Raw genomic sequence first — 26,717 nt, 5'->3', positions numbered from 1 at the left:
GCCTATGACATCGACCAAAGTCGCTTATTTTTCGCATCTTCTGCTAATTTAGTTTACACCCTTCAGCTCTCTTCCTTTCAAGTAAGCCTGTGAATTCGTTTCCTCTTTTGGTTTAAAGATTGGTTTTTTAATTTCCCTTTGATTTTTAAGTCTCTTGTTGATGAACTTGCTAGTGAACTTAGGGAGTAGGGTCTGTTGGAATCGAAAGTTTTTTTCCTATGTTATGGTGTTTCGTTCTCTTGTATTGATTTCTTTAGTCCATCATAATGTGGCAGAATGGGAGAGCTGGAGCAAAAACCGCTTTACCTGTGGAGGTCTGCAGTAGCGATATAGAGCCTGAGGATTTCATCACGGCCTTTGATTATCTCGCTGAGAAGGAGTCTCTGTTAATTGGGACTTCTCATGGGCTTCTTCTGGTTCATAATGTGGAGAGCGATGTGACTGAGCTAGTTGGAAATATTGAAGGAGGTGTCAAGTGTATCTCGCCTAGTCCTACTGGAGATCTACTTGGATTGATTACTGGTCTTGGACAGTTGCTTGTAATGACTTATGATTGGGTTTTGATGTACGAGAGGACCCTTGGAGAGGTTCCTGAAGGTGGTTACGTACGTAAGGACCCCCATACCTTCTTGTCAAATTGACTGCATTATAGTTAAAGTTATGGTTTTATTTGTATATTATCTTGAGCATCTTCTGTCCATCTGCTAACCATGTGAATTAAATACTGTTTTAGGTGAAGCAGATGATTTGTCTGTAAATTGTGGGGGTATTTCCATTTCCTGGAGAGGTGATGGAAAATATTTTGCGACTATGGGTGAGGTTTATGAATCCGGTTGTATGTCCAAGAAGATTAAGATATGGGAAAGTGATTCCGGTGCTTTGCAGTCTTCTTCAGAAACAAAAGATTTCACGCAGGGGATTCTTGAATGGATGCCGAGTGGGGCAAAAATCGCAGCTGTTTATAAGAGGAAATCAGATGATGGCAGTCCATCAATTGCTTTCTTCGAGAGGAATGGACTTGAGAGGAGCTCGTTTAAAATTGGTGAACCAGCAGGAGATGCTATGGTATCATGTAAAACTCTGAAATGGAATTCTGCATCAGATCTTCTTGCAGGGGTTGTTAGTTGCGAAACATATGATGCCATTAGGGTGTGGTTCTTTAGCAACAACCACTGGTACCTGAAACAGGAGATTAGGTATCCAAGGGAAGATGGGGTAACGTTCATTTGGGATCCAACAAAGCCACTGCAGTTAATATGTTGGACTCTATCAGGGCAGGTGACTGTTCGCAACTTTATGTGGCTAACAGCGGTTATGGAAGACTCAACAGCCTTTGTCATAGATAACTCTAAGATACTGGTGACACCACTATCTTTGTCCTTGATGCCACCTCCTATGTATTTGTTCAGCCTTAGTTTTTCTTCTGCTGTCAGAGATATGGCATATTACTCAAGGAATTCTAAGAATTGTTTGGCTGTGTTCTTGTCAGATGGAAACCTGTCTTTTGTTGAGTTTCCTGCACCTAATACTTGGGAAGATCTCGAAGGCAAAGTCTTCAATGTGGAAATTTCAGACTGTAAAACAGCACTGGGCTCTTTTGTACATCTTCTATGGTTGGATGTCCACTCACTTCTGTGTGTCTCTGCTTATGGTTCTAGCCACAACAAGTGTCTCTCTTCGGGAGCATTTGAGACAGAGCTTCATGGTTTCTACTTACAAGAACTTGAAGTAGTCTGTTATGAGGACCATGTTCCTGATCAAGTGACTTGCTCTGGCTTCAAGGCTCGCGTTACTTTCCAGACACTTCTCGAATCACCAGTCATGGCTCTTGCCTGGAATCCTAGTAAGCGTGATTCAGCCTTTTTGGAGTTTGAGGGTGGGAAAGTGCTTGGATATGCGTCAAGGTCAGGAATTATGGAAACTCGTACTAGTGATGATAGTGTATGTTTTTCATCGACATGTCCTTGGGTGAGGGTGGCGCAGGTTGATGCTGGTGGAGTGCATAAACCCTTGATATGTGGGCTTGATGATATGGGTAGACTGTACATCAACGGGAAGAGCCTATGTAATAACTGTAGCAGTTTTTCACTTTATTCAGAGTTGGCCAATGAAGTGGTTACCCATTTGATCATTTTGACCAAACAGGATTTTCTCTTTATTGTCGATACCAAGGATGTACTGCAGGGAGATCTGGCACTTGGAAACGTGTACTTTGTTATTGATGGTAGAAGGCGAGACGAGGAAAATATGAGCTATGTTAATATTTGGGAAAGAGGTGCAAAAGTAGTAGGAGTCCTCAATGGAGATGAAGCTGCTGTAGTGCTACAAACTATGCGGGGAAATCTCGAATGCATATATCCCAGAAAGCTGGTCCTCTCTTCCATTACGAATGTGTTAGCTCAACAACGGTTCAAAGATGCATTAAACTTGGTAAGGCGTCACAGAATCGATTTTAATGTTATCGTGGATCTATATGGGTGGCAGGCATTTCTACAGTCAGCTGTAGAATTTGTTGAACAAGTAAACAATTTGAGCCATGTTACAGAATTTGTTTGTGCCATGAAGAACGAAGATGTTACAGAAACACTGTACAAAAACTTTTCCTTTTCCAAAAAGGGAGACAANCGTTACTTTCCAGACACTTCTCGAATCACCAGTCATGGCTCTTGCCTGGAATCCTAGTAAGCGTGATTCAGCCTTTTTGGAGTTTGAGGGTGGGAAAGTGCTTGGATATGCGTCAAGGTCAGGAATTATGGAAACTCGTACTAGTGATGATAGTGTATGTTTTTCATCGACATGTCCTTGGGTGAGGGTGGCGCAGGTTGATGCTGGTGGAGTGCATAAACCCTTGATATGTGGGCTTGATGATATGGGTAGACTGTACATCAACGGGAAGAGCCTATGTAATAACTGTAGCAGTTTTTCACTTTATTCAGAGTTGGCCAATGAAGTGGTTACCCATTTGATCATTTTGACCAAACAGGATTTTCTCTTTATTGTCGATACCAAGGATGTACTGCAGGGAGATCTGGCACTTGGAAACGTGTACTTTGTTATTGATGGTAGAAGGCGAGACGAGGAAAATATGAGCTATGTTAATATTTGGGAAAGAGGTGCAAAAGTAGTAGGAGTCCTCAATGGAGATGAAGCTGCTGTAGTGCTACAGACTATGCGGGGAAATCTCGAATGCATATATCCCAGAAAGCTGGTCCTCTCATCCATTACGAATGTGTTAGCTCAACAACGGTTCAAAGATGCATTAAACTTGGTAAGGCGTCACAGAATCGATTTTAATGTTATCGTGGATCTATATGGGTGGCAGGCATTTCTACAGTCAGCTGTAGAATTTGTTGAACAAGTAAACAATTTGAGCCATGTTACAGAATTTGTTTGTGCGATGAAGAACGAAATGTTACAGAAACACTGTACAAAAACTTTTCCTTTTCCAAAAAGGGAGACAAGATTTTTCAAGTGAAAGATGGTTCCAGTAACAAAGTATCATCAGTTCTACAAGCAATTAGGAAGGCTCTTGAAGAACGTATACCAGAGAGTCCATCAAGAGAACTCTGTATTTTGACTACTCTTGCCCGAAGTGATCCACCAGCTATTGAAGAATCTCTTTTGAGGATCAAATCTGTTCGTGAAATGGAGTTGCTAAACTCTTCTGATGCTATAAGGAAAAAGTCTTGTCCATCTGCAGAAGAAGCCTTGAAACATCTTCTGTGGTTATTAGATTCTGAGGCTGTCTTTGAAGCTGCCTTAGGTCTCTATGATCTGAACCTTGCAGCTATTGTGGCACTCAATTCCCAGCGTGATCCAAAAGAATTTCTACCTTATCTTCAGGAGCTGGAAAAAATGCCCGAATCCCTGATGCATTTCAACATTGACATTAAATTGAAACGTTTTGATAGTGCTCTTAGGAGCATTGTATCAGCAGGGGATGGCTACTTTTCTGATTGCATGAACTTAATAAAGAAAAACCCTCAACTTTTCCCTCTGGGCCTCCAGCTAATTACTGATCCTGAAAAGAAACAAGCTGTTCTAGAGGCTTGGGCAGATCATCTCATTGATGAAAAACGTTTTGAAGATGCTGCCACTACGTACCTATGTTGCAGTAAACTGGAAAAGGCTTCTAAGGCATATCGTGAATGTGGTGATTGGAGTGGGGTACTCAGAGTTGGGGCGCTGATGAAATTAAGTAAAGATGAGATCTTGAAATTGGCATACGAACTCTGTGAAGAGGTCAACGCTCTTGGGAAACCAGCGGAAGCAGCAAAAATAGCTCTTGAATATTGCAAAGACATAAGTGGTGGAATTAGTTTGCTTATTAATGCGAGGGAATGGGAAGAGGCATTAAGGGTTGCATTTTTGCATACAGCAGATGGTATAACCTCAGTGAAGAGTTCTGCTCTGGAGTGTGCTAGTGGTTTACTAAGTGAATTCAGAGAATCAATAGAAAAGGTAGGAAAATATTTGACTCGCTATTTAGCTGTTCGGCAGAGACGATTATTGCTTGCAGCAAAGCTCAAATCCGAGGAGCGGTCTGTAGTTGATCTTGACGAGGACACAGCTTCAGAAGCAAGTAGCAACCTGAGTGGAATGAGCGCCTATACTTTGGGGTACATCCTTGCATTTGTCTTATTCTCTGAATTAGGTATTGATCGTTTTTAGAAACAGGAGCTCAGATTTGGTTTTTCTGATGACTTCATCATGTTTTCTGGTTGTGTACTCGATTAACCAGCATCTAATTATATGCCTAAAGATTCCAACATATATATTTTTTTGTATTGGTAAAGTGGTAAACTTTCGGGTGGGGGGTTTAGTGCATGATTGTTGAGCCTACTAGCTGAGAGCTGACAATTGAAAAGGAGGTTGGGCATATTCTAGGTTTTGGTTAAGCATTTGTTGACAGGTTAAAAGTTCTCGGGCATTGGGTAGAGAATTAACATTTTGCTGGGGAATCAAAGTCTCTGTAATGTAGTTGTTTTGTGGATTAGATAGGGAAACAGTTAACTAGTTTGGATCTAACCTAAAAGTTCTTGTTATCAATGCTATTGGTCCAGGACAAGGAGAGGTTCTGCTGCTTCGGTCAGCTCAAGCACGGCTACTAGCAGAGCAAGAGATTTGAGGCGCCAGAGAAAGAGTGGGAAAATTCGGGCTGGCAGGTATATATATATACATCTCTTATGTAAAGTATTAATCGGTAGCAATGATGAGCAAAAATGTAAATGAATAAATTTGGGGTAAAAATGCAGTGCGGGTGAGGAGATGGCTCTTGTTGATCATTTGAAGGGTATGCGGATGACCGATGGAGGAAAGAGAGAGCTGAAGTCGTTGTTGATATGTCTGGTAACACTTGGTGAAACGGAGTCTGCACAGAAGTTGCAACAGACTGCAGAGAATTTTCAGGTCTCGCAAGTAGCAGCTGTAGAGCTAGCAAACGATACAATGTCCAGCGAGAGCGTAGATGAAGAAGTTTATAGCTTTGAACGTTACGCTCAGAAGACGAGATCCACAGCACGAGATTCTGATACTTTTAGCTGGATGCTTAAGGTCTTCGTTAGCCCATGAAGTTCTCTAGATCGGGTTTATGACTTAATAAGCTATATCAACAACAACCTTGTGCTTTTCAAACATCATCTACCTTTTTGGTTCTTTCCTATTTACTGTTTGACACACACTTAAGAGATTAAGGTGCATCGGCTCCATTTTTGTTCGCGGCTTAGGTTCGTGAGTTTGAACAAGATAGGCTTGTTGGAAATTGAACAATGCTCCATCTGAGATTATAAAATGAAAATCCAAACTGTTCGTTTACTTTACTAAAATGAATGATATAATAATATTAAGTTTCACTAGCTTTAGTGCTTTAAAATTAAAACTGAGCAAACACTAGCTAGTGAAAGGTTTGGCTATTTACGCCATAGACAATTCATCATCATGCCCACCACCACCAGCCTGAACGAACTGAAACAGCAATCTATAATGAAATCGACAGAAAAAAAAGTTGATGTCTTTGTCTTTTCTTTTACTTGTCGCCACATCTTTTCTCAAATACATCAGTCTCCGCACATGGACCATATATGGTTGACTTTGACTCCATGATTCACAAAAACTTTTTTTGAAGTCACATCGTAACACATCTTAAGGTCCGCCGCGTGAGTGAGGGGCTGGGCGGACTAAAATGACTTTCTCACAGAACCGCGTTCCATTGAACATAATAAAAGACATATAACCAATTCGTAGTTTTGGATACATGATGTCATTGCTAATACGCACGCAAAATGATGTGTGTATGTGTGTGTTCTTATTTGCTGTCCAACAACGTACGTCACGTGATGTGTTAAGAGGCGTTGTTTTCTCTCATAATTTTCTATTTTCAAATTCTATAGATGTAACTTTCTTTTTTAGCATCACATTAATTTCTTCTTCTTCTTCTTCCTGTTTTGTTTTTTTTCCTGAAGAAAACCTACGTACGTCATACGTTAACTCTATAAATAGCTCCTCGTCTCATCATATATATCATATTGTTATCCGTATAATAAAAATCGAAAAAAAAAACTAACTAAAATACATAATACTTCAAATAAATAAATAAACATTATTTTCTTAGAGCAATTCTATAACTAAATAACTAATTATGACTTTATAGTGCACTTAGAGTGTTTCCTGTCCACTTAATGATGTTCCTATGAACTCGAGGAGAGAAGAAGAGAACCATATGCATTTTCAAGTAAACCATACTTTTTGTTTGACGAGTTATGTTGTGTGTTGCAAAATCATATTGGTAAATCCACTTCATATGAGTTTGTGTCACTTTCTTGTTTTGCTTTGTGGCGTATAAAACGGTCTCATAATGACACAATATAGGACTCTAGTTTCTCTACATGCATGCATGTTAGGTCCCCATATCCCACCAGAATAGTAATGTTATTATTATAGAGAAAAATCCATCAGAAGCCGTTGATAATGTGATTGGACTCATATAGATCGGTTTAGACGGTTACAAAATTATGTGACGAATAAAATTAAAAAACGAAAACAATGGTCATATAAAATAATCAGCGAAAGCGACTGAGATTAGTACTTGAAACTGCCAAATTAATTAAAGGTGGGTATGTTGACAAAAATTTTAAGTGGTCCATGAGAATCAGCACCAAACCAATCAAGCAATTTTTACCCCTTAAAACACGAGTTTAGTGCTCACAATATTTCCTCTTTTTTAGGCAAATGTATTAATTTCCTTGCACTTCACTAATTATGTTTTTTTTAAAAAAAAAAAAATGCTCACATGAAAACGTTATGGTGAGGCTTCAAACAGAATTTTATGTATAAATACACACGCATACGATTTTTATAGATATAACTTTTGTTTTCTTTCTTTTCCATGTAACAAAACCAAAACAACTCTTTTCTAACCATTCACATGAACAAAGTTTTATGCAGCATAATGAAGCTTAAGAGAGCAAAGCCATTCATAGCTATTGTCTTCATACAGTGTTTGTACGCATTGATGTCTATAGTAGCAAAATTAGCTTTGAACGCTGGAATGAGCCCTCACGTTTTAGTTGCTTACCGGATGGCAGTTGCGTCAGTTCTCATTACTCCTTTCGCCCTCGTCCTTGAAAGGTTTGTTTTTCTTCTTCTTCCGGTTCAAACCTACACTACGAACTTAAAAAAAATAATGGTTTCTTGTTATGGAAACGCAGGAACACAAGACCACGGATGACCTTCAAAATCTTGCTTCAAATAGCTATCCTTAGTTTATTTGAGTAAGAAGAAGACTTTGTCGTTTACACCATTTCTGATTCATAATGATAGGGTATTGACTTGTGCTATGTATCCGTGTATGTAAATGTAAGTAACTCTGTTTTTAATGAACAAATGTAGGCCTGTGGTGGAACAAAACCTGTACTACTCAGGGATGAAACTTACCACTGCCACTTTCACATCGGCTTTGTGCAATGCACTTCCTGCAATGACATTCATAATGGCCTGCCTTTTCAAGTAATTAACTCTATCTCTCTATCTCACTCTAAACCAATATTATTTCCCATGCAAACATCACTGAAATGATTTTACTTGGTTTCTGTTTTCTTGTAAGGCTTGAGAAGGTAACAATCAAAAAGCGTCACAGCCAGGCAAAGCTGGTGGGAACCATGGTGGCTGTTGGAGGTGCAATGCTCATGACATTCGTGAAAGGGAATGTCATTGAGCTGCCTTGGACAAAGAACTCAAAGGGTCTTAATGTACATTCACATGCTATGAGGATTCCAAAACAGGACGATATAGCAAGAGGATCAATTATGCTTGTAGCAAGCTGCTTCAGTTGGTCATGTTACATTATTTTACAGGTAGGAACCACATCCGTTCCTCTGAATCTTGGTATCTTACCTTAAAAAACAAACTTTAACTTTAACAAACTCAAACATTTGTTTGGCCCCTGGGCAAATTTTTAAAATAGATCCTTATATTCATATAAATTTTGATTTTGACCCTTTTATTCATAAAAAAATTGGACCCCTTTTATATATATTTTTTTGGATTCCTTTTGTACATAAATAAAAGATTTGGACCCCTTTTATATATAAAAATATTCTCTTTGGACCCGTTTTGTTCATATAAATAAAAATTTCATCCCTTTTATACATACAATTTTGTTTTTTCCCTTAATATGGGGCTACCGCCCCCTTGCTTGCCCTTGTAGTTAAGCCGGCACTGATAATACCTTTAGTGAACAAACAGTGAAATCACAGAGAGTTACAGAGGAATTTATGTTTTTTTCAGGCAAAGATTCTGGCTCAATATCAAGCTGAGCTCTCGCTAACTGCTCTAATGTGCATTATGGGGATGTTGGAGGCTACTGTTCTGGGATTGATATGGGAAAGGAAAAACATGTCAGTCTGGAAAATCCAACCAGACGTGACGCTTTTAGCTTCAATATATGGGGTACAGCAATTCTTATATCTGTAAAACCCTTTTGTGTGTGTGTATGTTTGCTGAAGAAAGAAGTATTGTTGATTGTCTCACAGGGACTTGTCTCAGGGTTAGCATACTATGTTATTGGATGGGCGTCAAAGGAGAGAGGGCCTGTTTTTGTGAGCGCATTCAACCCGCTAAGTATGGTTCTAGTTGCTATTCTGAGCACCTTTATTTTCTTGGAAAATATGTACCTAGGAAGGTAACAATAGCCTTGATCTAAGACTACTATTGTGATAGATCTAAAAGCAGCTGAGAGTATTGATTATGGCTTCTAAATTTGTAGGGTTGTTGGGTCAGTTGTCATTGTCATTGGGATATATTTGGTACTGTGGGGTAAAAGCAAGGACAAGGGAGGGAAGCTTCAACCAAACGCTGGGTGTGCAGAGACTGTGGTAAAGATTGACGAACAGAAGATTCCAACGCCTGATAATAACCGAGTTGTACCCACCAGTGACCAGATAATGATCCCAACAAAGGCAGCAGCTCGATCTCACGAGTCAGTCTGAGATGCCGATTTTGTTCCATGATCTCTCTATATATACCGCATAACATTTTTGATAGTATTGATATGACGGTTTGCCAAAATAATAGCAAGCATTGGGCTACAGAAGTCTCATAAAAGCTTAGAATTTGGCTGTCCTTGCAGTAGTTTATGTACTTCAGTAAAAGAACTAGACTTCATCATAGCAGTACACGGTTCTGATTTATTATATCAGAAGCTATAGTTACAGAGAGATTAAGAATGGATTTCCCTTGACAAAAACCTTCCAGTTGATAACTTCTCTTCTCAAGAGGCCAAAGTAACTGCATCCTTCCCATAGATACGCTTAAGCTCAAGGCTGGCAACTTGATATGAAGCTGAAAAGAGACATAAGTAGAACAATGATTGGCTTTTGTATCTTGTTGTCATGCTCTAAGCAGCAATATCCTATTAAAATGTCTATGTTGCATTACTACCTTTCCAGATGTTGAAATTCTTATGGTTGATATCAGATCCTGTGACATTTTGTATAGCATCGAACAACTTCTCCTGAGGTGAATTCTTCAGCTCTTGAACAACGCCATAAATGGTCTTTCCATTCTCAAAGTATATGTGGTTATTTGGGTGCTTTGTCTTGCAATTAGCATGCTGCTCGAACTCATAAGCATTAAGAACCTGTTGCAAAGTTCAGTTGTAAAATAAGCAGATGACATAGATTTGTATCAAACAGACCTACCAGTGAATATTACTGAAACCATTTGAACCACGGTTCTTACTTTATTAAAGTTACAATTGCTGCAACCACATAGATACCCAGTCCCCTTTATGATTCCTTTGAGATTTTGCTGCCAAATCATGTTTCAGAACATAGAAGATAAAAATGGGAAAGGTTCCTTCACAACACAGATAAAAGAAGAAACTGACCTCACGTGACCACGAATAGTACTTCACAGTAACCCCATCAAACATTCCTGTTGACAACAAGGACTTCACATTTGAAGGAAATGTGTTTGTAGAACCCTTCTTAGCTGTCTTTGAAACATTACTTTTGGGCACGAGTAAGGTATCAACTCTAGGACTAGCATACAAGGGATTCCCAAATTCATAAGACATGTTTTCCTCTGCTTCCACATGAAGAGGAACTTTTGCAGTTGCAGGGTCATGGCTGATGTTCTCAAAACTGTTAATAACACGAACTGATGAACCCAATGTGGTTTCTTTCTGATAATAATCTCCAAAAGATATGGTCTGGCTTCTCTCTTCGTGACAAATTTGATCATTGGTTTCGTCTGCTCTTCCTTGGCAAGAATCCATAGATGCCATGTCACCACCTTGCGTATATAAGGACTGCCCTCCTGACAACACATTGGTATTTTCTTTGAAACAGTTTGGTCTCGTCATGAAAACATTTTCAGGTACTCTGTCACGAGAGAGTAGAGACATAAAGTTCTCTTGTCCTTTGGTGTAGGAGGAACTCATTGAGAAGATATTACAATCAGCCTTTTGAAGAGACTGGCCCATCAATACAAAGTTGTCACCCATTGGTGTGACACCAACACCTTTGTTGCTGAAGTTACTAGCGAATTGCCCTGGCAAGATGAAGCTCTTGTCAATATGACTGAAGGTTTGGCCAAAGGATAGAGTGCTATCTTGACTGCTATGATACGAAGGACCTGTTTCAGATGATCCCCCGTAAAGCTGAACCATGAATTCGGGAATGTTGCCAGTTTCAGAGACTTGATTGACTTTAACTTTTCTGATGGTGTCAAGATTCAATGTGCTACCATGGACCGATGGCAAACCAATTGACGAAACAACATCACTGCATTGCTCGGCCTCAATATGTTGTTGACCAAGGAGATGTGATGTATGCGCAATGGCAGGATCGAATAAGCAATTAGTTAACTGGGAGGGGACAAGAGAACTGTCCCATGCAGAAAGATTCATATGTGCTGCACCAATCTCTACAAATTGTCTCTTATTACCGAGTCGTTGTGAGCCAGACGGTTCTGTCAACCACTGATGACTCCGCTTTAGTTCCACTCTCGAAGACCCAGAATATGGAATCTCCTCTCTGCCAAAATCCTTTGTCATCTTCTGTCACAACCAGCCCAGAGATATTGTTTAAACAACTACACTCCCAAAACTGTGAGAAGATGAAGAAGACTTAGTGCAGATTACAAAAAAACCAAAACATTCTTAAAGGATGATAAAAAAAAAAAAAAAAACTTTGTGTTCTTACAAAATTAGGTAAAGGAAGAATGGGGAACAGTGGAACCCTAAAAATCACGAATCCTGGGTTTCTTACCTTGCAAATTGCATCCCTTGGGACTGAGATGGCAGAGCTGTTCGCGAAGTGAAAAGCAAGAATCCAAGTTAGGAGATTGAGATTTTTAGGGTTAAAAATGAAGAATTTAAGTCACACAATTCGAGAGAAGAGAGAGTTTGAGGTTGAGAGCAGAGTGATGAAGGAAGAGATCATCAAGAAGACTCGTAACTTTAAAAAGAGTAACTGCAAAAAGTTTTTGAAGATCAAATTAAAAAAAAATTGTGGGTGACTGATACAACAAAAATACTTACAATTAAAGTAATCAGATTTCAGTTCAGGCCCTCGGTTTGGTGGTGTAATAACAGTTGAATTTTGGCTGATTTTTTATTTTTTAAGAATCCGGCGGATTAACTGATTCATAAAAAATCATTTGGTGCAACGACTTAAAATAATTAAATAACATAGACGATTAAAAAAATAAGTATAGTAAACAATTCCCATACAAAAGAAATAATTTATTAAATTAAAAATTAAAAAAAAAAAAGGGTCAAGCACCTCATAGTTTATCGTTTGAATTTTTCCTGATTTTTTCTTGTATTATACGATTTGTGTGAGTATGTTGCCTCTTGACCCTTGTAATGTGGCCCTATTTTATTGCAAAGCTAGCCTACACTTACTTTAACACGATACCAGTTAGTTAGACAAAGGCATGCTTGAATGCATCTCAACTAAGGCTTCACCCATTTTACGCAACCATATTTGCGACGGGTAAGTTTAGAGGTTTTACAACTTATGTTTCCAATGATCAAAGGGCATGGTGTTTTTCCAAAAAAAACATTAATTGGATTACACGAGGACTCACCCTTTGCTATAAAGAATAAGACTATGTAGTATAATCATCAAAACAAAGCCTATAAATAACACTAGAAACTAGCTTTCACTTTTTCTTCCAGAAAACGTTTCAATTTTCTATCAAACCCAGCTGCAAAAATGGGTTTTTTACTGCCTGCCTTTCTTTGCCATTTTAGGATTCTTGCACATCCTAATACTCTGAGGTGTTACCTCCACCAGTTCATCCTCTTCAATGTATTCGATGCAGTCGTCCAGACTATAAGTTAAGGGAGTGTCAAGTACCACTGTAATTGAGAAAGGGAGATTTGTGAGCATATGAAACTGAAACTTTCACAAGTTAATAAGATATATAAATATATATGAAATACCTGTTACATCTTTGTTGGACCGTATGTTTGTTGCTGCCTTCTTCTTGCAGATATTTAGGCCCAAGTCACCAGGTCTCTGATGGATACCAACTATCTGACCTTTGTATACATCCACTCCTGCACTTACAAACATTTGCCCTCTCTCTTGCGCACTCGCCAGAGCATACGATGTTGATGTTCCATCTTCAAAGGCAACCTGAAAGACCCACTTTCCTATTCAGAAACCACAAATAAACTACCAAAATGGTATATGCTTCATCAAAAGTTTACTTCTCATATTTTGTGGCCATTTTCGAACAATCTAATTATAAGGATTTTGCTAATTCCTGAAACCTAACTCAACTTTCCAACTTACCAGCGAACCCAGATCACGGGTGCTAATATCACCAGCCCAAGGTCCATAACTGTCAAATATAGTGTTAAGGATAGCTGTCCCTCGAGAAGCTGTTAAGATTGCGTTCCTCAATCCAAGAAGTCCACGTGTTGGGATTTTGTACCGCAGAAAGGTTGTTCCTTCGGATCTGTCATTCAGGATTCACATGCATAGTTAGATTAATCTTAAAAGCTGCAAAGTGTAGATATACCAAGCAGCTTACTTGGAAAAACAACACTCAAGCGCCTCAAAAACATACACACAAAAATCACTACTGAATGAGAAATTAACATGACATCAGGTAGTTTTGTTCTCGTATAAATGCAGTTCAGCTGTAGGAAAGCATTTTCATGACGCTGTTTGACCAAAAGGTTTTAAAAGCAGTAACAAGTCTTGCTCATGTTCATATGGTGATTACAGTCAGCTAATATGACCAAACTGCTGTTATAAGCAACCAAAGGACATTACCAAAACATGTCTTAATCAGTTTGTTCCCACCACGATTAAAATGTTCCTTACCATTAAAACGAGCAGTCTTGACACAAAATCATTATCAAGAGGCAGGAGAAACTATGCGCACTCAGAAACTTGCATATAAAATAAAGAGATGGCAAGAGAAACAATACATACCCTACACCCTGCATATCAAACATCTGTCCACGCCTTTTGCCAAGAAGTTCAACAACAGGCCCCATGTGAGCCTCTGGTACTTCAACAGTTGCTATCTGAATTAGTGGATTTTGAAGTTAGATAGGGCGTTTGGGAAACAATTCACGAAGCAAAAGTTCTTTTCAGTGAGCAGACAATGAAAGCAAGGATATTCAAATCAAATTGAAATCATGGTCTTATAAGTTGCTGCTAATATCTTTGCTAGAAAACTAGTAGGTCAGTCCAAAACTTACCTCATATGGCTCCAGCACTTTATCATTAACCTTTTTGTTGATAACTTTCGGGGGCCCTACCATAAATTCATATCCCTCTCTTCGCCTGGAACATATTACCGTTCAGCTACTATCAATTCGAAATATGAAAGGAATGATGGCCAGTGAAGTACTTACATGTTTTCTATCAGGATGGTAATGTGTAGTGTACCACGTCCACTTACAATGAATGTGTCTGCTGTCTCACCATCGTCCACTTTCATAGCTAGATTTCTTTCAAGTTCACGGTTTAAACGATCTCGTAAGTTCCTGCTCGTTACATACTTCCCCTACACAAAAGGAAAGATAATTCATCCATGTTTATGACTTCCCTCTTAATATTTTGTAGCTATGCGTTCATGGAAAATAGAGTAAGATGGAGATAGACTCATGACAGTATCATCAGCCATGACTCGACATACCTCACGACCAGAAAATGGAGAGGTGTTTACAGAGAAGGACATTTTCACAGTTGGCTCTTCTACTTTGATTGTAGGTAGAGGCTTCCCATGTACTTTATCAGCAATAGTCTCCCCTATCTGTAAATTAAGGGTATGCAAGGAAACCAATACGTTACAACTCAATTAGCAATAAAAAGGAAAAATGACAAGTGGCTGAAACTATCCATGCTTATACGTGTACCTGAATGTTGTCTATGCCACATACAGCGCAAATATCTCCAGCTGCCACTGAATCAGTAGGTACTCTGTAGAATTTCTCATATACAAAAAGCTCACTAACTTTTGCAAATCTACAGGAATCTTCAGAAGTGCACACCTGTAAAGTTATATCGCAATAAGTCTACTATAAACCATATCAATTCTGCAAGAAGTTGGTGAGTTCGTATTGGATTCTTGCTGATTCGTAAGGTTTTGCGGTCATCCCCCAATCAGTTACGTCTTCAACGTATTTCATCACAAGATCTAACGAATTTAGAAACTTAAGGGGATAGTTTTTATTTGAGCCCACATCATTTATGTCCCATAACATAGGAATAAGTTCAAGATTGATAAAAGTGTTACCCTGACATCCATTCCTTTGCGGAGTACCCCTGCGTGTAGTCTTCCAATGGCAATGCGTCCTTTATGCTCATCATACTCAATATTTGTGGCCTGAACAAAAAAAAACATGTTAGTTGCATACAAGTGAATAATCTATTCAACTAGATTGTTTGGTTCACTGAAATTTCTTTAACATTTTGGTTTGAGGAATATCCCAGTGCAGTAAACCAGAAGGCTTATTACTTATAATATGATAAGTTCATCAATTTGACCGGGTATGAACCCAGACTCAAGCCACAAATTGTTTTCGTTATTTCAGAGTGCCATTAGTTTCTTGGATTTAAAAGCTTGTAGCAAGTGACTGCTTTTAGTTGGTGAGAGACTATATATGCAAGATAGCTTTTTGGCACTAACTGGAAAACACATAAAACATGAAACGAAGGTAAGATAATCACAATAACTCACAAGCATCTGCAGTGCACCATCTTTTTCAATATTTGGCCCAGGTACACATCTGATTATAGCTTCGAACAGGGGTCCCAGGTCTTCTGCAAGGTCATCTGGAGAAAGTCCCGCCTTTCCTTTAATCCCACTAGCATATATCGCTTGGAAATCACACTACACTCCACACAAAAATATCATTAAGATTAGTCTCACGAAAATATACTACACAAGGAATAGACAAACCCAAATCAACAATACCTGTTCATCTGTAGCATTCAGTTCAATAAAAAGTTCAAATGTGGAATTGACAACAAATTCAGGACGAGCAGAAGGCCTGTCAATCTTGTTAACGACCACGACAACAGCATGTCCAAACTCAAGAGCCTTCTTTAAAACAAACCTTGTCTGGGGCATAGGTCCCTCAACAGAGTCAACCTAAGAAATTGAGGAGAGGAAAATGAGAAATACAGAACAAAAAAAAGTTTCTTATAAAGCATTGAGAGAAGCAACATATTTTACCACAAGAAGAACTCCATCAACCATGTTCAGAACACGCTCCACTTCACCCCCAAAGTCAGAATGGCCAGGAGTATCTATAATATTTACTTTAGTATTTTTGTAAGTGATGGAGGTATTTTTGCTAAGAATAGTGATTCCTCTTTCACGCTCAAGGTCATTTGAGTCCATGATCCTCTCTTGCATGACTTGGTTATCTCGGAAAACCTGCAAAAATAATGTTAAGGGTTTATAAGAAAACGAAAATTAAAGTTTCTCATGTTGGATAAAGAACAAACCCAATGCCATTATTTGCATTTTTGCAACTGTTACCTTAGCTTGCCTAAGCATAGAATCAACCAAAGTAGTTTTGCCATGATCAACATGAGCTACGATTGCTATATTCCTCACGTCATTCCTCCTATCCAACTGCTTCTTCTTCACCTCTATTGGCATAAACATAGCAAAGCGATTTTGTTTAGAGAACCAAATCAACCAAAAAAAGATACAGAGTGAACTTAACCTAAGTGTAATTCTCAGAACTTTGATTGACAGGTTTCTTATTTTTATTTCAAAAACTCGTTCGTTTGCTTGAACCCAAACCGAAATCAATTTTCAGCAGTAAAACTATCTGAAGAGAAAAAGAAGAAAAAATGACCGGAGGCTGGTTCGGCGGTTGAGGCGGAGCAAGTGATGGGACGAGGAAGCGGACGGCGGGAAGGGAATCGGAGAGCTCGTCCCCCAGGTTTAAGCGCGGAAGCGAAGCTAACGCCGAGCACTTGTTGCTTGTGAAGCAGAGGAGAAGCTTGTCTCCTCAAAACCGCTGGAGAAGCGGAGGAAGTGCTCAAGCTAAGCTCCATTATAATTCTCTCCGCCGCGAATTTTGAGGAGATTGGGAGAATAGAGATAGAGAGAGAGAGAGAGAGAGAGAGAGAGAGAGCTTAGAGGATATATTTGGTTGGAGAGGAGAAGCTGAATGAATAGCTGATTGTTTTATTCCGAGGATTGAATTAAGAAGAAGACTGCGCAGTAGAGGGACCAGGTTAAGCCACGTCTCCACTCTTCAACTTATCGCATTCCCCAACTTGACTACTCCGGGCATGGGTAAGTAAGTGGTAACGAGCTTTTTCCTTAAGTGACGTAGTTGAATGGTTCATTGGCTGGTTGCATTTCAGAATTAACTTTAATCATCAAATTCCAAACAAATTCTACACTTCTACTAGTTTGAATCACATTCTCTACACTTCGTGTGTAACCCATAAAGTGATGCTTTCGACATGATAAAATAACATGGCGAAGCAAGTTTCGTATTATCGTTTTCTGAGGGACCAAACATCAAATAGGAGGATTGTATAATTTACATCAATAAGAATATAATGAAGGGGTATTGAGGATACTTCATCACCAAATTATCATTCTCAGTCTTCTTCTGACTTGAGCATCATGGTGTTGTTGATGATGATGATCTCTCTTGCAAGTATTGGATTCACAAATGCTGACTGCTTTTTAAGATATCAGGATATTCACAGCTTCAGGTCTATTCGGTCGGACCATTCATATATGCCAGAGTAGACCTGGTCATGTCCTATATCAGACCCGTTACCTCCTGCGGCGACCCTCATGATATCCTCTATCAACGCAAAGTTTCCCATTATATCGACATGAGCTCCACTCTGGGTCCCTCGCCCTTCCAGCAGGTTCGCAGGCGGAGAGTGATTGTATTCTCTAATGTAAGTCTTGATTCCTGAAGGGTTGAATCTTGTCTTGCCACGCCATGCTTTGGCACACATGTACCCGGCACTTAGGACCGGTACTGTTTCATCCCCATCCACATTGTAAACCCCTGCTTTCAGACAGCTATCTTCGTCCTCCTCGTGAGCAGAAGTGAAGATCTGAAACGGGATGCAACTGTCAGGAGACTGGTTAAGCTTGTATACGTATGCTCGTTCTGTTGGTATCCCAACTCCGTACAATGAGAAGATTTCCATTTCAGGAGCATTGGGTAATCTGAAACAGGAGAACAAACCAAACTGAGTATTTATTTTAATAAATTAGCCAGAGGATAAATGATGATCCTAATGGGATAGAGAACAATTATATTTCAGGTCTCAGGATGATTAACTGAGCAACAAATACATATAAGATGCTCCGGCTAGTTCCAGGTTATTGCTGGTAAAACCCAGAAAGTGAAAGAGAGTCTACTACACTCCTTTTAAACTAGAAGGTGGTAATAAGGCTGGGGTTTTCAGCCAATTAATATATTTGCCATGTCAAAGCCACCTTTCAGCTGCTTCTATAAGCAAGTGTCACCTTTATCAACTTTGGAACCTCAATATAACTGACCAAGCCTTTTCAAGTTAAGACTCAGATAGCTTTATTAGATTTGGAGCCTAAAACCATATCTAAGTTGACGGAAAATAAATGACTCATAATGCGTCAAGCATAGAGTTATATCAAAATAACCACTTACTTTGTCTCCAACGGATTTGACCAATATTTGGGATCTTTATACTTGGGGTCATCCAAATCATCAGCAATTCCATAAGAGAAATGAGCGGAACCACGCGCCATCATCTTAGGAGCAACATAATGTAGTAGATCTATAACTGCATCAGCAGTGTAGACCTTATACTCAGCAATAGCTTTGATCCCTGCAATTCCCATATCATGGTACTCTGTCCACACGTCACGACAGGTGTGATTTGGGAAACTCTGACCTTTGACCGCACCCTTCACCAAGTAAAATGTATAGATTATTCATCACCTCATCACAAACGGTACATGGTTTATACAATTTAAATGTGCTTACTCGAAAATCAATATTATTAATCTCAGAGGATGCAGCCTCTGCTATTTCTTTCCCGAAAGATATCATCCTTCCATAGTTCACAGGCTTTATCTTGGAAACTCCATTTTCACCTGCTTCACCACAAGTCTCGTTTCTCTTTTGCTTATTCCCACAGCAGGTGTGGCCTTTCTCAGGCGACCAATCAAGACCGCCCCATATTGTGTCACCTCCCTTCGGTAACATAGACATTGTTGAGTCCCATGTGCGTGTCATTCTCATTATATGCTGCAAGGTCTGAAGTCTAAAAATATCGGTGTCTAAGAACCCTGGAGCAATCGCTCTGCAATTTCAAAGACAGTAAAGTTCTATTAAGCAACCAAGCGACTAAAAGTCTAACTAATCCAACGATTCTGTAGTTAAGCAGAAATTAAAGACCATAGCTGAACATACAGGAAGATTTAAAGACACATAAAGTAACATTAATTGGTAAAGAATGTAAGCATGGAAGCTCAAGCACTTTCCAGAGCAAAATTCAGTGCCCTCCATGACAGTATGATGAGTGTTTTCGTCAACGCTAAGAAACTGATAAGACGCTGACTTTCAATATTTCTTCAAGTAGTTCTATACTTAATTTGCCTAAAAATAATCAGGCATTTCTTTGTCGCACTTGCAAAGAAAGTTATTAGTATTAAGTTAGGCAATTATTGCTCAAAAAGAAGATGAGTACAGCATTGAAAACAGTAAAATCATATAAATAATATAGTACATACATACCAACTCGACATTTATTTACATGAAACTGAAAGTATCCTAGTTCACTCTATCACTCGACTATCTTAATTCTTAACTATCACTATCAAATTCTCAAGAGAGTTCCAACTTCACAGGCAGCAAAAATAATCAACCAACGTCAATATTATAGCAGCTATAATAAAGCACTGTTCTTAGAATTGATATCTAGTACTAGTAGTAGCATAAATTTGAGTTCGAGAGGTTCTTATCATCTTAAGCACAAGCAGATATTCAATACCTGGCAACTGCGACATCCTTTGCTTCAGCAGAGAAAAGCCCAGAAACAGCTTTTGGAACACCAAGAAACGGTCCACCAATGTTCATTACAGCCTTTATATATTTGGCACACCAATTTGGCCCACCCCCACCACCCATTGGAGCTGGCTCCTCAACCCATTTCATAAAATGTAGAAAATACAGGACCCCCATGGAATGCGGAACAATAACTGCTTTTTTTCCACCATTGGTAGAAACCATCAACTCTATATTACTTTTCATACGGCTGAGAGTCTGGTCACGCACCTATTAGTTCAACAAGAAACAAATTTAAACCGTAAGTGATGAAGAAAGAAACGTGGCATCAACCAGAACAATAGAAAGAATTATGAGAAAAGAACCTCAGTGTTCTGAAACGAAAGCCTCCAGTCATATGCAGCCATATACATGTTTTTTTCTTCATATCCAATATGTGCAAGGTTAGCAATCAGCACAGCCCATACAAAGTAGCCAGGAGCAAAGTAGTCAGCAGCAACGAGTCCTGATACAGCTCTCACTCTAATACCATCAGGATCCAACCCAGTTTCATTGTCAAGTGACATGTGTTCCACCCAACATAGAGGCCTAAATCAAAGAGATCATCAGTTAGTTAAGATACTAACACTGTCCCATCTCTAACATAGCAAAGAAAAAAGAAGAAAGATGCAGATCGTAACAAATAAAACAGATGTAGCCCACAAGATAGTTTATAAAAAGTAATCTATAGCAGGTTAGAGAGGAGTTCATAGATTGATAACAGAAAAAAGATGAAAGAAATTCAAGACATATATAACTAGACTCAGATGTTGAAAACTTTGAAAATCACATATTCAGTTATCAGAAATAATTTGAGAAAAGCACGTTGAGCTAATGAAAGACACAAAAGAAACTAGCTTTAATTGTACATGTGCGTAGTTGACTAATAAAGCAACAGTCCTCTATCACAGCTTAAATTAAGCACACTTTTCACAGATGTATTCGGAACTTCTCTATTCCTAACAGAAACATAAAACACTACTTCCCTATACGCAACACTCAACTTGACAGTAAGGGAACAACTTGTTATCAACGGAATCTACAGCTTGTCTAGCAACCGATTTGGTAATAAAATGACTTGAAATTCACAAGGCAGGTGCAATATTAAGATCTAAAATTTAACAAAAGTAAATGTATTCATTCCCTTGGTGACTTAGCTTCAAACCCAAATTTGGTAATTACGTTCCCATACACGCAAACACAAAATACAACAAAAACACCATTCTTAAAAGAAGATAGCCTTTCACATCTAAAAAGCGTCTTATAAAGAGTAAGAAGCAAGCAGCAAATGCGTGAGCTCATCAGATCCAACCCAAATCCCAATATATATAAGATAAAAGAGTGAGAATTTGAGCTCACCTTTTATAGACTTCACCAAAAGTACCTCCCCACAAACGTTTTCTAAACAAACCATCAGCACACTGTTTACCTTCCCAAAGCTCAAGCCCACCAGTAACAATCCCAGGGATGAACACAACGGGATGCTGGGCCTTAAGACCTTCTTTCTTAAGCTTCACACCAGGCGGGTCGGGTAAAGGACCCGTGATTCGCTCCGTTACATACTGAGGAAAGCTGGCGGGCATTGCGTTGTAAAGAAAGAGGAGAAACCACCATGTGACACACACACAGCCAATGAACCAACAACATGAATCGACACACGACCACTTGCCTCCTCCGTTCGATTTCTTATGGGTTTTCGAAGAAGAAGAAGAAGATTCATGAGGTGGTTTCTTCTGGGAATCCTCATCAGACGATGAATAAGAGGCATCCCCTTGTCCACTTAGACGAAGCTATGGACTTTGTCAATCTCTTGGAAGAACCCAAGATTAGGGGATATTTTGTTTAGATCAATCGAGAGAGACAAAGAGAGCTCTGCTTCGCTGCGAATTTCTGATACCAATCAAAAATCAAATTTTGTTTCTATTTGTTTTTTTGTTCGACTTTTCTGTTTTTTTTTTTTTTTTCGTTCTGATAATTCCAATTTCCAAGGGACTCGGACCGTATCCGTATGGGCAAAAACGTGACCACTTGGTTCTGGTTGCGGTTCAAGGGTCAACCTTAGACCCGACCGATCCGTTTCGTTGATTTCATTGTTTAGTTTTTTAGTCCGTAACAATTTTTTAATCACCTAGTTTAACACGCCGCTTGTATTTTTTACAACTATAATAATCAGTTTTAAGTATTTGGACCTTAATTATGTTTAGAACACATGACACAAGTCCACACGCCCATGACGTTAGCCCACACTCCCAAGGTTGACCCTTTTTTTGTGTGTGCTAACGTCACCTGTGGGATGTACGATGGGTGGCTTATTCGAACCAGACTAGGTTGGACACACTAAATAGTTAAATACTACAGACTGCACCAAAAGCCTATTGCAGCCAAACATCATTTATCACCAAATTGGTGTTGGTTCGAATTGCAACTTGCAAGAAGCATTTTTGCTATCCTACCTTGGGTTAAATTAGGTTGATGAGCCTACTACAAGAGCCTAAATCAACTAAACCTTTCTACCCTTTATAATATTAGAAGGAAAAGAAAGGCAGGGAGAAAAATTGAAACCTTAAAGGAGAAACTCGACCTTGGAGGGAAAAAATCATATTTCATTATCATCATATGAAATCGTGAATCAAAGAGATTTGTCATTCGTTTAATCCTAACCGTAGCTACTAGTCAACTTAAATATATTATAATGTGAGATTGAAACCTTAGACTTAAGTTTCATTACAAGTTGTAAGTAACAGAAGGATGTTCAAATGTGATGTGACGACTATGTAGTACAAACTGCAATACTACATGCCCATCTACATTTACTTATAATCTTAAAAAATACTATATGGTGAAATTGATAAGATTTCACTTCCATCTTTTATAAACAAACTTGGATGATGATGATGAAATTTAATTGCATCAATGCATTTCTAGACGTTTACAACTAAAATTTTGATTTTTAAGATTTATTTCTTATGAGTCTTATAGTTATTATTTGTTTTTCTGCATTTATTATTTGGTCTTGATATGTGTTTTTCGTGAATACAACCAAAAAAAAATTACTAGTGGACAAATATTAGACTGGACCAAACTAAACCAAAAAACTATACATATTTTGTGCGGGCCGGATTGGACCGGCTACCCCAAAATAGTGTCGTCATAGGAAAAAAATCTTTTACATGGCTGAAACCGCAAGCACGATCATCTCGAGACAGCAACATAAACTTATCCACTAAAAAACAAAGATAATAAATCACTCCAATATCTCTACTACACTCCTAAAAACCATGAAATATGAATAGAAATCTCAATGAGCCAATCAGAAGGCAGCAAAGTCCATCTCATTGTGTCCTAAGCGGATATACATCCAACCAAACTCGACCTCACAAGTAGAGTCCCCCTCGTGTGTCCACGTGTCCTTCCCTCCCACCACTTACCTTCAAAACCATCGCTGCTTTTTTAGTTCCTTCTTCCGAAGCGTTGCTTTTGTAGCAGAAGAACTCAAGTGTGTAAGACACAAACCAGACTAAACCAGAAGAGATAGAGAGATCTCTTCCCTCAATTCTCAATCTCCTCTCTTATCCTCGTCTCTTTGATTACAACTGTTGGAGAATCCGGCAGCCATAACAAAATGGCTTCGCTTGTGTATTCTCCATTCACTCTATCCACTTCTAAAGCAGAGCATCTCTCTTCGCTCTCCAACAGTACCAAACATTCTTTCCTCCGCAAGAAAAACAGATCAACCAAACCAGCCAAGTCCTTCTTCAAGGTGAAATCCGCGGTTTCTGGAAACGGCCTCTTCACACAGACGAACCAAGAGGTCCGCCGTATTGTTCCGATCAAGAGAGACAACGTTCCTACGGTGAAAATCGTCTACGTAGTCCTCGAGGCTCAGTACCAGTCATCTCTCACTGAGGCAGTCCAAACCCTCAACAAGACTTCGAGATTCGCATCCTACGAAGTCGTTGGGTACTTGGTTGAGGAGCTTCGAGACAAGAACACTTACAACAGCTTCTGCGAAGATCTTAAAGACGCCAACATCTTCATCGGTTCTCTGATCTTCGTCGAGGAATTGGCGCTTAAGGTTAAAGATGCTGTCGAGAAGGAGAGAGACAGGATGGACGCAGTTCTTGTCTTCCCTTCCATGCCTGAGGTAATGAGACTGAACAAACTCGGATCTTTCAGTATGTCTCAATTAGGTCAGTCAAAGTCTCCCTTTTTCCAACTCTTCAAGAGAAAGAAACAAGGCTCTGCTGGTTTTGCCGATAGTATGTTGAAGCTTGTTAGGACATTGCCTAAGGTTTTGAAGTACTTGCCTAGTGACAAGGCTCAAGATGCTCGTCTCTACATCTTGAGTTTACAGTTCTGGCTTGGAGGGTCTCCTGATAATCTTCAGAATTTTGTTAAGATGATTTCTGGATCTTATGTCCCGGCTTTGAAAGGTGTCAAGATCGAGTATTCTGATCCAGTTTTGTTCTTGGGCACTGGAATCTGGCATCCTCTTGCACCAACCATGTACGACGATGTGAAGGAATACTGGAACTGGTATGACACTCGAAGGGACACCAACGACTCACTCAAGAAGAAAGATGCAACAGTTGTGGGTTTGGTCTTGCAGAGAAGTCACATTGTGACCGGTGATGATAGTCACTATGTGGCTGTTATCATGGAGCTTGAGGCCAGAGGTGCTAAGGTTGTTCCTATTTTCGCAGGAGGGTTGGATTTCTCTGGCCCCGTTGAGAAATATTTCGTAGATCCGGTGACAAAACTGCCCATTATAAACTCTGCTGTCTCGTTGACCGGCTTTGCTCTAGTTGGTGGACCTGCAAGGCAGGATCATCCCAGGGCTATCGAAGCCCTAAAGAAGCTTGATGTTCCTTACCTTGTGGCAGTACCACTGGTGTTTCAGACAACTGAGGAATGGCTAAACAGCACACTTGGTCTGCATCCTATCCAGGTGGCACTGCAGGTTGCCCTCCCTGAGCTTGATGGAGCCATGGAGCCAATCGTTTTCGCTGGTCGTGACCCTAGAACAGGTTAGTCCCACTTATGAACATATTGCATATTTCAGAATTGTCATTACATTACTATTGTGGGAATGTTTTCTTATGGAAGAGGTTTTACAATTGCTACAGGGAAATCACATGCTCTCCACAAAAGAGTGGAGCAGCTCTGCATCAGGGCGATTCGATGGGGTGAGCTCAAAAGAAAAACTAAGGTATTGTATTACTACTCGCCCTAATCACACTACTTGATGACTTTCTCAACAATGTTGTAATGTATGTTCTCATGAATCAACTCTGGCTTCATTGCAGACTGAGAAGAAGCTGGCGATCACTGTTTTCAGTTTCCCACCTGATAAAGGAAATGTAGGGACTGCAGCTTACCTCAACGTCTTTGCTTCCATCTACTCAGTCTTGAAAGACCTCAAGAGAGATGGCTACAATGTTGAGGGACTTCCTGAGAATGCAGAAACCCTTATCGAAGACATCATTCATGACAAGGAGGCTCAATTTAGCAGTCCTAATCTGAATGTAGCTTACAAAATGGGAGTCCGCGAGTACCAAGAGCTCACTCCTTATGCCAATGCCTTGGAAGAAAACTGGGGGAAACCTCCAGGGAACCTGAACTCAGACGGAGAGAATCTTCTGGTGTTTGGCAAAGAGTACGGTAACGTTTTCATTGGCGTCCAACCGACGTTTGGATATGAAGGTGATCCCATGAGGCTGCTTTTCTCCAAATCAGCCAGTCCTCATCATGGTTTTGCTGCTTACTACTCTTATGTAGAGAAGATCTTCAAAGCTGATGCAGTACTTCATTTTGGAACACATGGATCACTTGAGTTTATGCCCGGGAAGCAAGTGGGAATGAGCGATGCTTGTTTTCCAGACAGTCTTATCGGTAACATTNCGGAAGATGATATTTCATCTCTTCCTTCTATATTAGCTGAGTGTGTTGGAAGGGAAATAGAGGATGTTTACAGAGGAAGTGACAAGGGTATCTTGAGCGATGTAGAGCTTCTCAAGCAGATCACTGATGCCTCGCGTGGTGCAGTTTCAGCCTTTGTGGAAAAAACGACAAACAGCAAAGGACAGGTGGTGGATGTGTCTGACAAGCTAACCTCTATTCTTGGGTTTGGAATCAATGAACCATGGGTTGAGTATTTGTCCAACACAAAGTTTTACCGGGCGAATAGAGACAAGCTCAGAGGAGTGTTTGCTTTCCTTGGAGAGTGCCTGAAGTTGGTGGTCATGGACAACGAACTCGGGAGTTTAATGCAAGCTTTGGAAGGGAAGTACGTCGAGCCAGGCCCTGGAGGTGATCCTATTAGAAACCCCAAGGTCTTACCAACCGGTAAAAACATCCATGCCTTAGATCCTCAGGCTATTCCTACAACTGCAGCAATGGCAAGTGCCAAGATTGTGGTAGACAGGTTGGTAGAGAGACAGAAGCTCGAAAACGACGGGAAGTATCCCGAGACAATCGCGCTTGTTCTCTGGGGAACTGACAACATCAAGACATATGGGGAGTCTCTCGGGCAGGTTCTCTGGATGGTTGGTGTGAGACCAATTGCTGATACCTTCGGCAGGGTCAACCGTGTCGAGCCTGTGAGCTTAGAAGAGCTAGGAAGGCCTAGGATCGATGTTGTTGTTAACTGCTCTGGTGTCTTCCG

General features: G+C 39.7%; 6 protein-coding genes across 10 annotated transcripts in view; 3 read left to right on the top strand and 3 right to left on the bottom strand.

The window, feature by feature from the left end:
- Nucleotides 4–5,713, top strand: LOC104709122 (elongator complex protein 1-like; the record flags this gene model as incomplete). The annotated part of the gene is made up of 6 exons (XM_010425784.2): nucleotides 4–81; nucleotides 276–609; nucleotides 734–2,603; nucleotides 3,441–4,619; nucleotides 5,064–5,165; nucleotides 5,256–5,713. Coding segments are annotated over 6 exons (3,879 nt in total), but the record flags the coding sequence as incomplete, so codon positions are not given.
- On the top strand, nucleotides 7,384–9,722 carry LOC104705620 (WAT1-related protein At5g13670-like). The gene is made up of 7 exons (XM_010421657.1): nucleotides 7,384–7,626; nucleotides 7,707–7,769; nucleotides 7,888–8,004; nucleotides 8,102–8,351; nucleotides 8,785–8,946; nucleotides 9,030–9,178; nucleotides 9,263–9,722. The coding sequence occupies exons 1-7, from the start codon at nucleotides 7,424–7,426 to the stop codon at nucleotides 9,483–9,485; spliced, it is 1,167 nt and encodes a 388-aa protein (XP_010419959.1). The 5' UTR covers nucleotides 7,384–7,423; the 3' UTR covers nucleotides 9,486–9,722.
- On the bottom strand, nucleotides 9,519–12,149 carry LOC104705621. Of its 5 annotated transcripts, none has more exons than XM_010421660.2 (6): nucleotides 12,041–12,149; nucleotides 11,769–11,805; nucleotides 10,385–11,606; nucleotides 10,237–10,305; nucleotides 9,937–10,135; nucleotides 9,519–9,837 (listed from the first exon to the last, which is right to left on the bottom strand). In XM_010421660.2, the coding sequence occupies exons 3-6, from the start codon at nucleotides 11,552–11,554 to the stop codon at nucleotides 9,767–9,769; spliced, it is 1,509 nt and encodes a 502-aa protein (XP_010419962.1). In that variant the 5' UTR covers nucleotides 11,555–11,606; nucleotides 11,769–11,805; nucleotides 12,041–12,149; the 3' UTR covers nucleotides 9,519–9,766. The 5 variants fall into 5 exon arrangements, with proteins under 5 accessions (XP_010419962.1, XP_010419965.1, XP_010419961.1 ...); XM_010421663.2 differs by having other exon boundaries at nucleotides 10,385–11,557; XM_010421659.2 differs by having other exon boundaries at nucleotides 11,769–11,972; nucleotides 12,041–12,142.
- Nucleotides 12,440–17,154, bottom strand: LOC104705619 (GTP-binding protein TypA/BipA homolog). Its single transcript, XM_010421656.2, has 14 exons — nucleotides 16,841–17,154; nucleotides 16,516–16,628; nucleotides 16,207–16,410; nucleotides 15,946–16,122; nucleotides 15,709–15,861; nucleotides 15,265–15,354; nucleotides 14,885–15,019; nucleotides 14,665–14,781; nucleotides 14,381–14,532; nucleotides 14,225–14,309; nucleotides 13,953–14,047; nucleotides 13,305–13,470; nucleotides 12,950–13,145; nucleotides 12,440–12,865 (listed from the first exon to the last, which is right to left on the bottom strand). The coding sequence occupies exons 1-14, from the start codon at nucleotides 17,040–17,042 to the stop codon at nucleotides 12,729–12,731; spliced, it is 2,022 nt and encodes a 673-aa protein (XP_010419958.1). The 5' UTR covers nucleotides 17,043–17,154; the 3' UTR covers nucleotides 12,440–12,728.
- LOC104705618 (phospholipid:diacylglycerol acyltransferase 1) lies at nucleotides 17,403–21,751 on the bottom strand (the record flags this gene model as incomplete). Its single annotated transcript, XM_010421655.2, is given in 6 exon segments — nucleotides 17,403–18,189; nucleotides 18,653–18,912; nucleotides 18,992–19,310; nucleotides 20,001–20,284; nucleotides 20,380–20,602; nucleotides 21,413–21,751. Coding segments are annotated over 6 exon segments (1,909 nt in total), but the record flags the coding sequence as incomplete, so codon positions are not given.
- The window catches only part of LOC104709121 (magnesium-chelatase subunit ChlH, chloroplastic-like), a gene marked incomplete at its 3' end in the record, with an annotated part of 4,955 nt that continues 1,743 nt past the window's right edge, over nucleotides 23,506–26,717 (top strand). The window contains exons 1-3 of the mRNA XM_010425783.2: nucleotides 23,506–25,080; nucleotides 25,180–25,262; nucleotides 25,360–26,707. Coding sequence (XP_010424085.1) covers nucleotides 23,676–25,080; nucleotides 25,180–25,262; nucleotides 25,360–26,707 — 2,836 coding nt within the window. The remainder of the gene's footprint in view (nucleotides 25,081–25,179; nucleotides 25,263–25,359; nucleotides 26,708–26,717) is intronic.

The sequence above is a fragment of the Camelina sativa genome, chromosome 8, assembly GCF_000633955.1.
Source record: "Camelina sativa cultivar DH55 chromosome 8, Cs, whole genome shotgun sequence".
Classification (NCBI taxonomy): Eukaryota; Viridiplantae; Streptophyta; class Magnoliopsida; order Brassicales; family Brassicaceae; genus Camelina; species Camelina sativa.
This window is presented reverse-complemented; position numbering and strand designations above follow the sequence as displayed.

Coding starts and splice junctions, on each gene's coding strand:
- LOC104705620 (XM_010421657.1), top strand. CDS start 7,424: ATGAACAAAGTTTTATGCAGCATAATGAAGCTTAAGAGAGCAAAGCCA. Junction 7,770..7,887: donor GCTATCCTTAGTTTATTTGA/GTAAGAAGAAGA, acceptor GAACAAATGTAG/GCCTGTGGTGGAACAAAACC. Junction 8,947..9,029: donor TTTTAGCTTCAATATATGGG/GTACAGCAATTC, acceptor ATTGTCTCACAG/GGACTTGTCTCAGGGTTAGC.
- LOC104705621 (XM_010421660.2), bottom strand. CDS start 11,554: ATGACAAAGGATTTTGGCAGAGAGGAGATTCCATATTCTGGGTCTTCG. Junction 10,136..10,236: donor GCAATTGTAACTTTAATAAA/GTAAGAACCGTG, acceptor ACTTTGCAACAG/GTTCTTAATGCTTATGAGTT. Junction 9,838..9,936: donor GAATTTCAACATCTGGAAAG/GTAGTAATGCAA, acceptor GTCTCTTTTCAG/CTTCATATCAAGTTGCCAGC.
- LOC104705619 (XM_010421656.2), bottom strand. CDS start 17,042: ATGGAGCTTAGCTTGAGCACTTCCTCCGCTTCTCCAGCGGTTTTGAGG. Junction 16,411..16,515: donor CTATGCTTAGGCAAGCTAAG/GTAACAGTTGCA, acceptor TTATTTTTGCAG/GTTTTCCGAGATAACCAAGT. Junction 13,146..13,304: donor CCCGTGATCTGGGTTCGCTG/GTAAGTTGGAAA, acceptor TGGGTCTTTCAG/GTTGCCTTTGAAGATGGAAC.